Source organism: Cinclus cinclus, chromosome 12 (assembly GCF_963662255.1).
Source record: "Cinclus cinclus chromosome 12, bCinCin1.1, whole genome shotgun sequence".
NCBI lineage: Eukaryota > Metazoa > Chordata > Aves > Passeriformes > Cinclidae > Cinclus > Cinclus cinclus.
The window spans coordinates 10,285,211-10,299,371 of NC_085057.1; the positions used below are offsets into that span (position 1 = coordinate 10,285,211).

Here is a 14,161-nt window from a genome sequence, read left to right on the forward strand (position 1 = left end):
TCCTCCTTGCTGCATTGTCCCCACCACCTCAGAGAGGTCCTCTCTGGAGCTTGGTGCTTTGGCTGCTCTTGTGAATCAGGTAAGGCTGGTGCTAAAGCCAAGCTGCTGGGGACAGCCCAGCCTTCTACATGTGAAACTTCTTCTACTTTTCTCTTAACAGCACAGATTTGCCCCTCTTTCCTCCAATCCTGCAGAAGAACTAGACAGGAGCCAGTGAGTGGTGCAAGGGACCCCAGTCACACTCCTCCAGCATCAAATCCCAGTGCTCAGTGCACGGGTGCTTCTCTGCTGTGTCCTTGCAGCAAAGCCCTGGCACTGGCATGTCCCTTCATTGGGGGATTTCTGAGTAGAACCCAGCTTAATCTGGTTGTCACTGTTGACAGAGGACAGGGACGGGAACACGTAATGGATGCCATCTGTGTCCTACTTGTGGACAAAGGCTGAGCCAAGGTGACCTACACTGCACCTTACCTGTGCTGGGCCTGGGGGCTCTGCCCTTGCAGGAGGCACTGGGGCTCAGAGGTGAGGTGGGGAAATGACAGAGGGCACAGCAAGATGTGCTGCTATCCAGGGCACCCCTTGGTGGGCAGCCAAGCATCAGCCTCATGCCTGTGCACTTAGTGCAGGGAATGCACTAAAGAATTAAAATTGCTTCCAGCCCCAAGAGAAATGATATAACCAAAGGAAATGGTTTCAATAAACAGAGATTTTTTTTCCTTTTTTTTTAAGGGCAGTGAGAGGCTAGTTATTTGGCTGCTCAGCCTGTTTACTCTTTCTCTTTCCTCTTTTTTTCTTCTCTGTGCAAATGAGAAAGGGCCTTTGCTAATAAAGCTTATATGTAGCCCTGGAGCAGAGCTTGGATCAGCATTCCTGCAACTCCATCTGAACTTGGTCCTCTAAGAAAGCACCCCCAGCCCTTCCAGTGAGTGGGCAGCACTGCTTTGTCCCCTGGCACCATCCATCCCAGCAGGGCCAGAAGTCCCTGAGTTGTCCAGGCATCCTCCCTTTTCCCTCCCCTTTAAAGCAGAAATTTGATGCTTAAAAACCTGCAGGCTCCTCAGCTTCTAAGAATTTTAAGTCCATCACAGCAGGCTCTACCTGTTTTTATACTCCCTGTGGTGTTGTGTTGGAGCAAGTTGAGAGAGGAGATTTGGGGAGGGGGTTGTTTGCCTCCCTTTTCCTCCACAAATCTGAGTTTCAGAACACACTTGTGTGGGTAGCAGAGCCCAGACAGGGTGGGGACATCTCACAGTCATTTCTGTCTTCAATCTAACCCAGCACAGAAATCACTGCCAGCAGTGGGCCTGGCTTCTCTGCTGCTGTGTCTGTGTCATTACTGTGCCCAGCTGTTCACTGGGCTGGACCCACCCTGCCAGAGTCACCAGCACCTCAGTTTCAGCTGGCAGTGACTTTTATTTATATTTACTCCTCACAGCTCCCAGATAAGCAATAGCCTTAAAAAGGGAGGAGGTGGAAGAAGAAGCTTCTTGCTGCTCTTCTCCTTGGCTGCTAACCTGCCACTTTGGGCTCAGTGCTGGTCCTAGACTGAGAAACCCATCCAGTGCTGTGAGATGCTTGTGGAAGGCTTATCTCGTTGTAACCTTTAGAGGGAATAAACAAAAATGTGGAGTGTTAGCATAGAATGAGATTGGCTATTTTTGAACCTCGTGCAGCCATCAGCCAGCTGATCTAGACTCCAGTAGTGGGCAGTGAAACAATATATATATTTTTTTTTTTTAATATCTCATGGTTTTATTTCCCACTGCTGACATCAGCCACTAGCTGTCCCCCAATAAACTAAATCTCAGGTTCATGTTAGTGTTGTGGGATGGGGGCTGAGGAAGAGAACTGGAGTTTGGGAGGGGGTGGGTGCCTGCCCTGGACCACCACAAGTGTTGGAGTGCTGGGGTGGCTGCTGGGAGCTTGGGGAGACCCCAGCTGAGCTAGGGAGGAAGGTCAGTCAGGGGTTCCCCCATTCCTGGGTGCAAAAGGTTTTTTCTTTGCAGGCAAAGGGGCTGTCACCATCTGTAGATGCAGATGGGAACAGCAGTTTGTTTTCAGAGATAGTCAAATCATTTCTTTTTCACCCCCCACTGCTTCCACTCACTGCCTCCATCCTAACACAGTAATTTTCCAGAAACTCTCTGTAAGATGGAGCTTCTTTAACAGGGACAAGCGAAGTGCCAGCCAGCAAACAGTAAGTCTGAAAAGCCTTCTTCAAGGGAGACGCTGCTTCCAAGACATACTTGAAGACACTTTTTTCCCCCTCTTCAATGAAAGTCTATTTAATCCTCCAGCTGGTAAACAACCCAATCTGTGGTGCACAGGAAAGTCTGGAAGGAAACCTCCTGATCATTGCAGCTCCTTTTTGTTCCAGTGGAAGGAGAAACTCAACAGCTCCACATGGGCCATGAGGGATGGGGCCAGCAGCTCTGTAGCACAGAAAACCCACAGAGAGCCCACCACACTGGAAAGCTGGAACTGCTGGAGGCACCTGGAGGAAGGGTCTGGCTCTTCATTAACTCCTAAGCCACGCTGGACTTTGGCAAAGCTCAACAGTGCAGCAAAGGAAGGTACTCTCTCTTTTATGTTGGGGGGATACGAGTATTTCTATAATAAATGCCATGGTGTATAGACACACATATATAGACATACATAAGCCAAATTATAACCATATACAAATGTAATTGCTCAATATATAGTACATAGATTGACCCAGCAGTAATTCTATTATACAGTATAATATAATCATTATTTTCATTGTATATTTGTGCACACATGCTCCAAGAGAGCCCCCAGTAGCCTTGGGCCAGACTCCAGGACCAATCTGATTCATTTAATCTCTTGTCCTCAAGCTCTGGAGCCTGAGGCCAGGGTGGGATCATTCCAGGAGGCTGGGGGGACATTACTAACACGATCCTCTCTTCAGTGAGGCCAGGACTGGCACCTTCTGTGGTCACATTCCCTGCTCAGAGAGGAGTGCTCGGCAGGGCCGAGGGGATGATGTCCTGCCCTGCTCCTGGGAGGAGACCCCAGGCGTCCCCTTGTAGCTCATGCTCTTGCTGCACATCAGCCACTGCCACGTTCCCACTTTCAAGTGGAGGATAAAACCAAATCCAGTTACACTTCAGAGATGGCCCAGGCCTCCTTGATAATTTCTCCTCTAAAAAGAAAAAGGGATGCAGTTTAAAAATGCCAACCAATCGGGAGCTCCCAGAGAAATTGTTCCCAACACCCATACAGGGTATTCCACCGCCTGTAGTTGGGATCACTGGTCACACGGGGTCCTCCGAGCTCCGTCCTGCTCCCGTTCTCCAGCTCTTTCGGTTGAGTCGGACCGGCAAGAGTCGGACCGGCCCCGCAGCATCCCGACCCCACAGCATCCTTACCCCGCAGCATCCCGACCCCACAGCATCCCTGAACTGCAGCATCCCGACCCCACAGCATCCTTACCCCGCAGCATCCCGACCCCGCAGCATCCCTGCAGCGCAGCATCCCTGAACCGCAGCATCCCGACCCCACAGTATCCCTGAACTGCAGCATCCCGACCCCACAGCATCCTTACCCCGCAGCATCCCGACCCCGCAGCATCCCTGCCCCGCAGCATCCCGACCCCACAGCATCCCTGCCCCGCAGCATCCTTTCCCCTCAGCATCCCGACCCCACAGCATCCCGACCCCGCAGCTCACCGACTCTGGTCCCGCAGCTTCCCTTCCCCACAGCAACCCGTCCCACAGCATCCCGACCCTGCAGCATCCCTTCCTCGCAGCATCCTTCCCCACAGCATCCCGACTCCAGAGCTGGCCCCAGAGCATCCCGCTCCCAGCAATTAGGCTTTGGCACGGGCTGAGCGATTCCTGTCCCGGAAAGCTCCAGCCCAGGCTGAAGGTGTTCACTTCAGAAATACAAAGTGCCTCTTTTCTGTTTGCATGGTTAGATTTTCCTTTGGAAAGCTTTGGATTTAAGCAGAGAGGAAGCCAAGGGTATGACCTAAGTGGTTTGGATTGTGGATGCAGGCTGTTGGGATTTTATAGAAACAGCCCAAAGGTATTTCTAAAGGTCCTACATGGCCCCAAACCACACCTTTACAGGGTCCTGACTTCTGAAGCTCATGGCCAAGGCTGCAGGGCTACCTTTGGTCCATTCTTGTGTGGCTGGGCTGTTGCTTGGGTCAGTGGGTCAGATCTGATGAGGATGCCAGGACAGGCTGTCAGTCAAACAGCCATTCACAGCTGGGACCACCTCCCTATTGCCACTGTTGAAGATTAGAAACCACCTGGCTGAAGAAAACAAAGGCCAGAGGTTTCTATTCCCTCACTTGCACACCAAAGAAAGCTCAAAGGAGCTCCCAGCCAGACATATTTAGATATTGTCTAAACACCCACAGACAGCACAGCTGGGAGTGAGTGTATCTGTCCTTACCACTCACTGTGCCATCAGCTCTTCAGAGGTACTGGCAGGGAACATTATTTTGGAAAGATAAAAACAACCATCCATCAAAAAACCCATCCCTTTATGACCCTGCATGTGACCCCAAATTTTGATTCATGACCAAAAGTGATGAAAAGATCTTGCAGTGATTTGAACAATGATTTTTCCAAGCAGAGGCAGCTCTAAGCAGGGAACACGAGACTCCTGAGAAAGCAGGAGGAATGCACTCCAAGCCTGAATGCTGCAGATGAAATTTGTTGCATCATATAATCTGTTTTTGTGCTTTGTGTTTCAGCTAGACAGGGAGGTACCAAGACAGCATGAGAAAGGCCATTTCTTCAAGATCTCCAGTGCAGAGTGGGCAAATCATTCACAGTGCTAGGATCACCAGCAGCTTCATTTACTTTTCTTTTTCATTGCTTTGCTGAAGTAAATTTCCAATGGAGCAAGCAAGGAGGGAGTGTCAGCATACAGATGCCAGTCAGAGGCAGAGAGGAAAAAGGTTAAGATATAACAGCTGAAAGTTGTTAGATGGAAACACCATTCTTTTACAGATACTGAGAGCACTGTGGTTTTATAGAAACTCCCATTGTATTGCACTAATAAGTCAAGTGTTTGCAGCCAAGCCAGCAGACACACTCTACAGCATCTATTACCAGTGTGTTTATTTACAAAGGCAGCCAGCAAGGAAAAAGTCAAACAGAAAAGAGGAAAGACTGAAATATAGACTGGTTTTAATTTAAAATCCTAGGGCTCAGTTTGTAATTTTCTTTTGTGTTTCACCCTCTCCTCCCTGTTTTTTCTTCAAGGAATGATTATCCAAAGGCAACCAGGCAAAAGACTGTTTCCCTTTAGGTGTCTCTCTCCTTGTTTTTATCCTCAATTTTTTCTCACAAACACACACAGACTTTTCTGGCCTCCCAGTACAACATTACATCTCCATTACCACAACAATCTCCCGCATCCCAGCCCAGTGCTCCCCTAAACTCTATGTAACTTTTATAAAGGGGCTGCACACAGGAGCAGCCCATGCTGTCATGGGAAGAGAAGCCAGCACTGCCCTGCCTGACCAGCGAGGCCATGGGCAGGACACTGGGGATGATGTGATTTCATCAGAGCAGACACCAGCACCCAAGCTGTCTGTATGGCTTTACAACTGTTAGCACCTGCTTTCAAAAAATGGGAGGTGTGGGGCCTGGATTTAATGGATTTGACCAAAAATCCAGAGACATGCACACACAGGCACTGAATGCTCTGCTGTGGTAGTTCAGGGGAAAGCACTGAGGGACCTACTGCAAGCCTTTCCTCTCTATATTAGGAGTATTTTGCACCTCAACTGAGAACACATGGAAGGAGAAGAACAAAAAATCCCTCCAGGGATAAAAATGTAGTCAGAGTAACACACCTCACCTTCGTGCCTTAATGTCCCCCTCTGTAGCAGATGGTGTGGGAAATGGGATGAGGACAGAGGACAACAAGACAAAAAGAAAAGGTGGGAGCAGTTTTAAATAAAAGGAAAAAAGTTACATTAAATTATTGCTTTATTTCTGATTCTATGCAAGTCTCTGATACACTCCACTCTGACCCCTGAGACTCAATGTCTGCCCCCAAACAGCCCAGTAAGGAGGAGAAAGACCTGAAGGGATCCTGCCCGAAAGAGAAGCCTTCCCAAAATTTTGATCTACAGAGGAATCTCTTAGTTAAAAGAAAAACCCCAGGCAAGGCAAGAAGCGTCCAGTCCCACCACCATTCCCTGTAGATATTGAAGGCTGGGAGGGAAAATGAAGGAGAAGTTCCAGCCCCAGTGTTTTGAGAAGTGTTCTTCCTCCAGATCACGCATGAACAAGGCATCAGGAGGTGGAGCAGACCCTAATACAAGGGCACAGGTAAGAAGTCAACCAAGAGATGAGCACAAGGTAGGAGGAGAGGAATTGTGGCGAGACGAGAGTTATCCAGCTCTCCCTCACCTCTTCCCCTGTAGCCCCCACCTCATCGGATGCGGAGGTACGAGGGGATAGAGTAATTGAATAGCAAGTAGTCCATTTTGTATAAATTAAAGAGTCTTCTTTGGTAGAAGGGGCTAATGTCCTGGAAGAACTGGGCTGTCATGTCGTCTGTCGTCCTGGTGGTCTTGGATGAAGCCGGGAACTTGACGCTCGCGTCGGCCCCCACCAGCTGCAGGATGTAGTTGGCATCTTCAGCCAAGGTCTCGTACTTGCCCACCACATCGTAGTGGATGATGCAGGGGTGGCACAGCGAGTGCACCCGCTCCCAGTGCTCGTTGAAAGGCTCCTCCTGCTGCGTCCGTGGGTCCAGCAGGTAGTACACGAACTCCTCGAAGCGCACGTCGTCCCCCCGCTCCAGGGCGCGGTCGCTGGGCTCCCGCCGGTGCCGCTGGATGATCTTGGTCCCGTAGCGCTTGTGGAAGGCCGTGTTGTAGCTGAGAGTGAACTTGTTGCGATAGGCAGAGACCAGGCGCTCCAAGGGCTCCCGCACGAAGACGAACTTGAGGTAGCTGCGCAGGCGGTAGTTGATCTCGGGAACGCTGTACTCGGACAGGGTGCGCAGGTTGGAGGGGACGTGGGCCTCGTGGGCCGGGATTTCCAGCGGGTCCTGGTACTTGCCTTGCCCCGTCAGGACCATCATCACCCGCTTCCAGTTTGTGCAGGCCACTTTGGGCACGTAGCAGTAGAGCAGCCCGTGCGTGTCATCCACCACCAAGTGCCGCAAGTCATCCGGCCGCAGGAGACGCCGCTTGCGGGTGTAACGGCTGCAGATGTTGCTCAACATCTCCCGTCTCTGCTGGTGAACCGCCTGCAGGGACGACTGCTCAAACTGGGGAGAAAAGACCCAACAGAGATGGTCACCAGCCTGCCCAAGCTGACTGTGGCTTACACACGACACTTGGCATACATTTGTCCCCACGGCCTCCCCTTTGCTGGGTTGGTCAGTCACCCACGTGGGATTTTGGAGACAGCACTCACTTTGAACACAACTTGATTTGGTGCACGTAATCCTTGGACAGGCTGGCGTCAAAAGAAAGGGCAAAATGTGATGAGGAGCTGGATGAGGAGAAAAGTTGAAGGGGCTGAGGGAAGAACAGGTGGTGCAGAGAGGGTCAGTAACAGAGTATTTTCTAAAAGCAGACACACACACTGGGCTAACGTGCTCCCTCATACCAGTCTGGGGGGATGCATGGCTTCAGGGACAGAAATCACAGCCCGTTTGCTGGCACAGGGTCCTGCACACCTCCTGCTGCTATGGGGCATTGCTGCCTCACACTGACACCCACACGCATGTGCTTGCTGCGAACACCCAGCCAAGGGCAGAAACGTGGCACGCACATTTGGGCATGCTGGATGGAAACGGCCTGGGTGTCCTGCCAAGGAAAGGCAAATGGAAATGGTCTCTAATGCTGATGATCAAACCCTGGTGAGCAGGAGGGGAGCTGGAGATGAGATGGGGTGGCAGGTGTGATGGAGAGGAGCAAGGGGCTGAGTAGGTGGTGCTGGGGCCCTTCCTGAGGGCTTTGGGTTCCTTCTCCTGAGGTACTTCTTCCACTTCTTCCAGTGCCTCAGCTCTGGTCACAGTTTCCTTTGGCTGCTGGGATAAGGAACCAACACATGGTCCTTTAACCCCTCTGACCCTTGCTTCAAGAACTGGCAGCTGCTGCACTGGCTTACCAAAAGCCCAGAGTCCCTTAACCCCTGACCCAGCTGAAAACCCCTTGCAGATCTGGGGACATGACCTTTCCTGTCATGGCTTTTGTCAGAAAACCCAAAATGTCATTAGAACATCTGGGGAAGGAAACCATTTCCAGGAAGTCAGAAGGGGAAGGTCCCCTCCTCCTCCTGCCCACTATATCCCTGTTCTGCTCACAAGGGTTGGGAAATATCGTGTTCCTCACCGCTGGGAACATCCACAGCCTTGTCTGGGAACGGCGGCACCAAGCACCCGTGAACCTGGGGTGGCCCTGACCCCGCAGGGCTATGGCTTTACTGCCATGCAGTGACCACCATGTCCCAGCACCACGGTGGCTCTCACTTTGGGGCTGTAAAGACAGTCCTCCCAGTGTCAGAGGTGCCGCAGCAAACAGCTCTGCAATTGCACAGATGTGGCAAGCTCCAGATGAATGGCAAGGGCAGGCTCGGTGCCTAGGTGGCTGCTGAGAGCTGTCAGTGCCCAGGCATGATAAAGGACACCTTTTGCCTCAGGTGCTCCCTCATTGTTTCCTGGAAGCTAGTGAGGTGTTTTGAGGGGCAGTTGTAGGAGCTTGTAAACCTCGTGCCAGGAATGGGGATACTAAGACAAACTGTCCATCCTGTGGATGATCCATCAGACCTGTCATCTTCAGAGAGACACTAACATCTGGGCAAACAGCTCCTTCTGCAAGGGATGAAGCACACTCAGACCCTTTTGGATCTTATTTCTACAAAAGAAATAACCTTGTCCAGGTCACCTTAGTGTCCACTTTCTCCAGGAACCTGCATGGGCAGTAATCTGAGACAGGGACAGAAGAAAGCATCCCATCCTTACTCCTTTCAACAGGGACATGATAAAGGAAAATTCAGGTGAGCAGATGCTAACTGCCAGCAGGGTATGACTCTGACATTGTTGGCTATGAGGCTACATAGAAAATACAGCACCTAGGAAAATGATAACCACAGCTGAAGAAGCATTCTCATGCTGCCTTACAACATAGCCAAAACTTTCAATAGAAATTTATTTTGTTTGGGGCTTCCCTGTCAGCTTTCAGAACTGGAAAACCTTTTCACAAGGCTTAGAAAAAAGAGGGATTTTAATAAGGTGATTTTTTTCAGGTGTCTTTCCCTGCACTTGTGCAATTCAAAACTATTGGACCAGAGAGACAGACAGACAGACACTGTCTGCAGGCATTGTAACAAATAAATGTGACTACTTTTCAGCAGCCACCCACTGGAATAAATGCATGTCTTGCAGTTACTTCAGAGCAAAATTATTCCCTTAATTTCCTTCTCTTTAAAAGCCAGGGAAATTAAGTATTACTTTTAAGGAAATAACACCGTGACATTCCAGCAGCATCAGGGTTTGCTGGCATCATGGCCTAGGGAGTCCCTATTTGCCATTTTTCAGAGAAAAAATGTACTTTGGCTGCTTACAGACATAAAACCTAGACAGTAACACAAAGTAACACATATGGAAAGATCTGGCTGCATTGGGCACTGCAAGCACTGCACTGAGGGGCCACCAGCATTGCCCTCTGCTCCTGGGGGCTGCAGCAGATGACAGCCCCATGGACATGGGGATGCAGGGCACATTTGGTGGCTGGGGCACGTGGCATGGCACCCGTTGGAGGGTGGTTTCCCACAGGGCTTCCTGCAGGGAAGTTGTGGGTGAAGATCCCTCTGCAAAGGCAAGTGTGACTGAATGAGGGGGAGACTGCCTGTCCATGGGGAAATGCAGCAGAAAGAAACAAACACTTTTCACAGCTCCAACCACAGGCCCTGCTGTGAAGGGCAAGCAGGACACCTTCCCCGATTCCTGTACAGGGAGGGACCCACCAGACCCATTTGGAAGGCAGTGATTCTTTGTCCAAGCTGTGCCTGGTTGCTCATTTCTCAGCAGGTATAGCTCATACAGCTCAGAGTGATGGAGAGGCCTGAAATGTTCCAGGATTATAAATTCCCCATGGCTGAGTCCCCCCATATCTACGTGCACGTACCTACGTGTGTGCATATAGACATCTGTCTTAACATCAGTTATTAGCTCAGGAAGAGCACCAATGAAGCTCTTGCCCTGCTATGATGGGCCAGAGCTGGCTTTGAAATGTTCAGATGGCAAAGTCTCCCAGGTTTGCCCAGCTATGGGTCAGCCCACTGGTAATTTAAATGTTTGCCCAAGTACCAGCAAGGGCCATAAGCAGTTTTTATCAAGTTACTTCCCCAAGCAGTGTGGTCTTGTCTTTTAGACACAACCAGAGGTTCAGCTGCAAGGACCCTGGGGGTAGCTGGACCTGTCACAGTGCCCCACACACCAGAGGAGTGGAAGAAAGGGTCAGCACTCGGTGCTCCCTCCAATCTTCACCCCACCACTTGTCTGTCCCTGTTCCCTTACCTGGTCACTCTCATATAGGGCCTGGAGTGGGCTGCGACCAGCCTTGCCTTGCCAGGTGGATCTCATATCTTCAGAGGCTGAAAAAGGAGTGAGGAAAATCAGAGGGGTTGGGAGGGTCTGCTTCCCTCACTTTCTCTTGAGATGCCCAAGTTGGGATAAGACAGCTTCTACCAGGAAGACACAAACCCATCTTGCTCTGGAAGTGATGCTCAAGCAATGTTCTTCCCTCCCCCTCATTTTATAACAAAATCTGCAGTTAGGATTCAAAAGGTCCAGACCTATTTTTTAATAAATATAACACAATAGAAAAATGTAACAAATTACAATTTCATGAGCAACTAGGAAAAGTTTGATCCATATGCTTTTGGGAAATGCCACTTTGTCCAGGCTGTACGTTCAAGGGAATGACCCAGAGGAGACAGGACCCTGACTAGCATAGGCACAGCCCTGTGAGGGGTGAGACAGCCTCTGTGCTTGGCAGAGATAAAGGGCAGACCTGACACTGGCAGCTCTGTGCTGAACCTCCACAGGCTCAGTTTGCACTTCCAGGCTTAGAGACATGGACAGGAGCACACATATAAGGCAGGTGCTTTGTCTGAATGGTAAATCAGTTGAAGTTCTTATTTGGTATTTATGGTTTTTTTTTCTTCCCTTCTAAACTAGCAGCATCTCTTCTGGTGTTTGAAGCTGAAGACAGCCACACAGGCAGTCCTTGCCCCCTCCCTGCCCTGCAGATCAGCTGTTTCATTTTGGAGATCCATGCGCAGCAGCACCAAACCCAAGGCTAGATGTGGCACCAGAAACCAAATCAGTGACAGCTGCTCAAGTTCTAATGGTCATAAATTATTTAGAGTGCAACCACCTTCCAGGCTAGGAAGCATCTGCTTCAGCTGCCACTCCTCAGCCCCTGAGGAGGGTCTCCTCAGGGACCTGTTTGCAGCAAAGTGGGGGCAGAACCATGTGGCCTGGATATCCCAAACCCGATGCATGGAGCCAGCCAGGGCAGGGGCACGGGCTCTCACTTGCAGCAACGCTTTCAAGCAGCTCTCCCACCACTCACCCACCCTCTGCTTTTTGGCTCTGACTCTCTCCATTGGCAGAGGATGCCATGACAGTTTCCACATGACAAGGTTTATAATCATGGGGGTTGTGCAGCCCTGGAATTGACTCCCACAGAAAGAATCACACCATGAGTTTTAAAATGGAGAATTATGTTTTTTTCTGAAGTGGAAAGATAGGACACATTGTTCAGGAGAATGTGGCCTGGGAGGTTCTTACAGTCCTCCAAGTTCCTGGAAAAAGCATCTGCCACAAGACATTTCTGGCAATGTGAAGGTTTCTAACAGAAGCTTTTCACGTGACAGTTTGGGGATCTGGATCTCTTCATTCACTGACCTTCACCAAACAACCCCAAATTTGTTATACATGTCCCAGATGGCATCTGTACAACCAAAATAACCAGAAGGAAAAATCCAGATCCCGTGTTCATTTTGACCTGCTTGTATTTTGCTTAAATGAAAACTGCTCCAAAGCACAAAGTCACCAGGGTCTCAGCTAAACGTTATTCATTCCTGGAGCTGTAATTAGGAGGAAATGACTGCCTGACCTCAGAAGATTTCATCAGCAGTGCCTGTACGCTTGCGCGTCCGTGGGAAATGACACTTCCTGCAGCACTGGATTGATCAAGATGTGACTCAGTGAGAAGGTACAGTTCATTCCTCATCCTCTGTATCAGTTACCCCACAGGAGGGTGAAATAGCATCTGTGCCAGTGGGAGATGAGCAGAAAATCCAACGTACAGAGTTGGGCTGAGATGTTCGTCCCAGAGGAGCCCTGTCTCACATTTTCAGGCTCAGCCCTCTGCAAATGACTGGGGATGAGATCGACCTTGAAAACTCACCTCACTGCAGCTCACATCTGTGAACACAGAGCACCAAACCTGAGCCCCTTCCCCATTTGGCTGGGGCTGATATACTCCTGCTGGATGTAGGACTGTGACCCTGCTGAGGGCTGCCAGCAGTGCCTTGCAGCAGACACTGTTCCTATATTTAGTAAAAACAATGTGGAGGCGTTTGTTTTTGTGATTAACACGTGCATCAGCCAGAACCTTTCTCACTGGGACAGAAGCAAACCCCGGGTGGTTTGAGCTGACTTAAGGCTGTTAGAAATGCAAATTGCTCGTGCTGGTGCTGCACAGGGCAGCGTGGAAATGTCCCAGGGCAAGACTTCAGTGCCTGTTGCAGCATCAGGTCATGGCCCTGGAGGAGTGCTGGCTTGCCAGGAGGCTCTTTGGGCTCAACAAAAGGCAAATCTGCAGTAAAGAGGGGAGGGGGCAGAGGTCAGCCAGGTCACTGCCATGCTCTGACCTCTTCAGTCTCTTTTTTTCAGAGGGACCAGCCTGGCCAGTGGCTGCTGCACTTCGCAGGGCTCTTGCCAACAGCCCCAGCAGAAACGCTGTGAAATGGATTTTCTCCAGCCCTTCCCCAGCACAAGATCTGGCAGAGAACAAGGTGTCTTCTCTGGATAGCAGCAAACCCCCTGGGATCCCTGCTATGGTCTTACTGTACAGAGTTCCAGAAAAAAGGGGAAGAGATAAAAAAAAAATTGGAAAAAAATCTCCCTCCCAGGCTTCTCCCGTGCAGCTGGAGGAGGCTGGGAGTGCTGAGCTGGCAGAGGAAGACACCAGCACTCGACACTGGCTGCATCCTGACAGCATCCTGTGAGCTCCAAGCCATGGCACCATCCCTGCCCCTGCGCTGCCAAACCCTTCAGAGCAACACCTGGGTTTTTGGTTTTTACACGGCTCCAGTGCAGGAAGTCTCCCCGCTCAGAAACTGCCTGCTCTCACTACACATGGCATCCCGAGGAGAAAAGCAGCTGGGATCTTGGCTGGGCTGTCAGGGTGACCCTTGGAGCCAGGGTTTGTCCCCCCAGCAGATGCAGCTGTGGCCCTGCACAGCTCCATGAGAAGGGTAGCAGCAGCATCAGCTGTGTCCCAAGGGATGGAGTGTCCATTCTCCCTAGGCTGGGTCAGAGGGCTACACGTGTGTGAACATAGACAAGTCCAGGCTGTCTGTGCCCAAAGCATCCCCAAAACACCTGGGATCACCTGGCTGTCACGGTAGTAGGTAGGCCAGGGCTGCTGCAACCCACTTGAGCCAGCAGCAGGCTGGGGACAGTGATTTTATGGAGTCCATCCCACTAAGATCAACCCAACACAGCCCTGCCCCATGATCTGAAGCTGTGGCCACCCCCTGTTCATCAGCCCCAGCACCTGCAGCATCACAGCTTGCACACTCCTGCCCCAGCCCTCCCTGCTGCCAGATGCTGGCTGGAAAAAACACATCCCTCCTTTTCCACTCATTCATGCTGAGAGCTAGTTAAGCATCCCATTCCCTGTACCATTGGTTTACCAATCCCTGGAATGACCCTGGGACTCCCAAAATGTTTGGGAAGGCCAAGGAGTACTGAAATAAATGGCAGTGTTGAGGAGGGAGTATCATGTGAGTGGATTAATGGTTTGTGTTGTATTTTGGCACCATGGCCCTGAGTACAGCAGAATATTACATCATGGAGAAGCTGCCAAGATCTTTGCATCTTGGTTTTTCTCCTGACTTTATAGCTTGTTACTGAGGTT

The 14,161-nt window shown here is 50.6% G+C and overlaps 1 protein-coding gene across 1 annotated transcript in view; it reads right to left on the reverse strand.

Annotated features, from left to right (window-relative positions):
* Positions 1 to 5,954: 5,954 nt before the first annotated feature.
* Positions 5,955 to 14,161, reverse strand: part of CHST13 (carbohydrate sulfotransferase 13) — a 28,020-nt gene continuing 19,813 nt past the window's right edge. Inside the window, exons 2-3 of the mRNA XM_062500773.1 lie at positions 10,525 to 10,601; positions 5,955 to 7,266 (exon numbers count right to left, since the gene is read on the reverse strand). Coding sequence (XP_062356757.1) covers positions 6,421 to 7,266; positions 10,525 to 10,601 — 923 coding nt within the window. The 3' untranslated portion in view covers positions 5,955 to 6,420. The remainder of the gene's footprint in view (positions 7,267 to 10,524; positions 10,602 to 14,161) is intronic.